This window comes from Eimeria mitis, genomic scaffold, assembly GCF_000499745.2.
Source record: "Eimeria mitis Houghton genomic scaffold, Emh_scaff888, whole genome shotgun sequence".
NCBI lineage: Eukaryota > Apicomplexa > Conoidasida > Eucoccidiorida > Eimeriidae > Eimeria > Eimeria mitis.
In genome coordinates, this window is record NW_013576533.1 from 4,568 (window position 1) to 5,919 (window position 1,352).

General features: G+C 50.8%; 1 protein-coding gene across 1 annotated transcript in view; it reads left to right on the forward strand.

Moving 5' to 3' along the window:
- Positions 1–371: 371 nt before the first annotated feature.
- The window catches only part of EMH_0024680 (SAG family member), a gene marked incomplete at both ends in the record, with an annotated part of 4,123 nt that continues 3,142 nt past the window's right edge, over positions 372–1,352 (forward strand). Inside the window, 3 exons of the mRNA XM_013502332.1 lie at positions 372–456; positions 638–828; positions 1,112–1,350. Of these exons, the coding sequence (XP_013357786.1) occupies positions 372–456; positions 638–828; positions 1,112–1,350 (515 nt within the window). The remainder of the gene's footprint in view (positions 457–637; positions 829–1,111; positions 1,351–1,352) is intronic.

Consider the following 1,352-nt stretch of genomic DNA (forward strand, 5'->3'; position numbering starts at 1 on the left):
CAGGCAGGTTCCTGCTACACATCGCAGAACCGCACTGGATCGTCGGTCACCGACGGGAAAACGCAAGCCTCATGGGGAACACGCTTCAATGGATCTGTACGACTTTCTCATATGGAAGCATGCAAACACATCTCACAAAGATTGTATTTCAGTGAAGAAAGAGAAGAGTAATGATGTCGTCGCCTGCGTCAGAGCGCAGAGCAGTGAGTGCCTACTGGCAAGCCCACAGGGTGCGACCACCCCAGCCGAACCGGTCCCACAGGCAAGCAACCGTCATCCCCCCGGAATTGGCCGCCATTCCTGGGCTTTACCCTCAATTGAGTAGTGTTCTAGAAACAGAAAGATCGTAATTTCCGCAGTGTCTTTCGAGAATGGGTGTTGTCAGGCTTCTCTCGCTGGCGGCCGCCAGCGTTCTCTTGGTGAAGGCCAACGGGGATGAACCTAATAACACGGCAGGTGAGCCCTTAATGACCCGCAGCACCAACTGATTTTCCCATACACAGGATAACACACCAAAATGATGGGTGAGTGTCTTTGTTGGGCGTGCGGCTGCAGTAAAAGTAGAATGCTCCTCACACATGAACGCAACGCGGAGCAAAATGATTAGCGGATGTCGTTGTCGGGTGTGCGTTTGCAGTAAGAGTAGATTGCTCTTCACAGATGAACGAAGTTCGGAGCCTTGCGGGCTTTAGCGGACTCCAAAAAGAAACAGAGTCTTCGGGGCAACTTCCAATTTATTCAGTAAACCCCGCCAGTCGCACCGGCGCTAATAACGGAGAATCCCTAGACAAAACATACCTGTCGAAGGTTTGCAAATCTATGAAGGAGGTAAGGTCTGGCATTAACGACTCTGGAGTAGCTCTGCCTTGATACCTAATCAAGCCCTAAAATGCACTTCCGAACATACAAGCAGGTATACATATATATGCGTAGATGTGTATACGTACATGGACGTACACGTCAAGACGCAAGCCATCATTTGCAGTGAAATTGGAAATACGAGCATAATATAAACCCTGAGATAGCACCGACACCTGATGGAACAAGCCCATCTCTTTTCTCGAGGCACTACAGCCAGCGGTTGGGTGCCTTGTGCTGCCTTGTGCAACAGGAAAAGATGGCAGAGTCTGTACAGACAATTACACCAGATGGTACCTACGCCTACGCAGTGCAAGACGGAACCACCGCCGACTGCGAGGCCGCAGTGACTTACTGGAAAGAAGCCTTCACCAACTTCGAAGGCCTGCCGCCAGCTAACAGCACCGACACAACTGTGTACAAAAGCGCCCAAAATGTCTCTTTCATCTCCCTGTTCAACCCCAAGGAGAGTCCCAAGGTGGACTGCGCATACT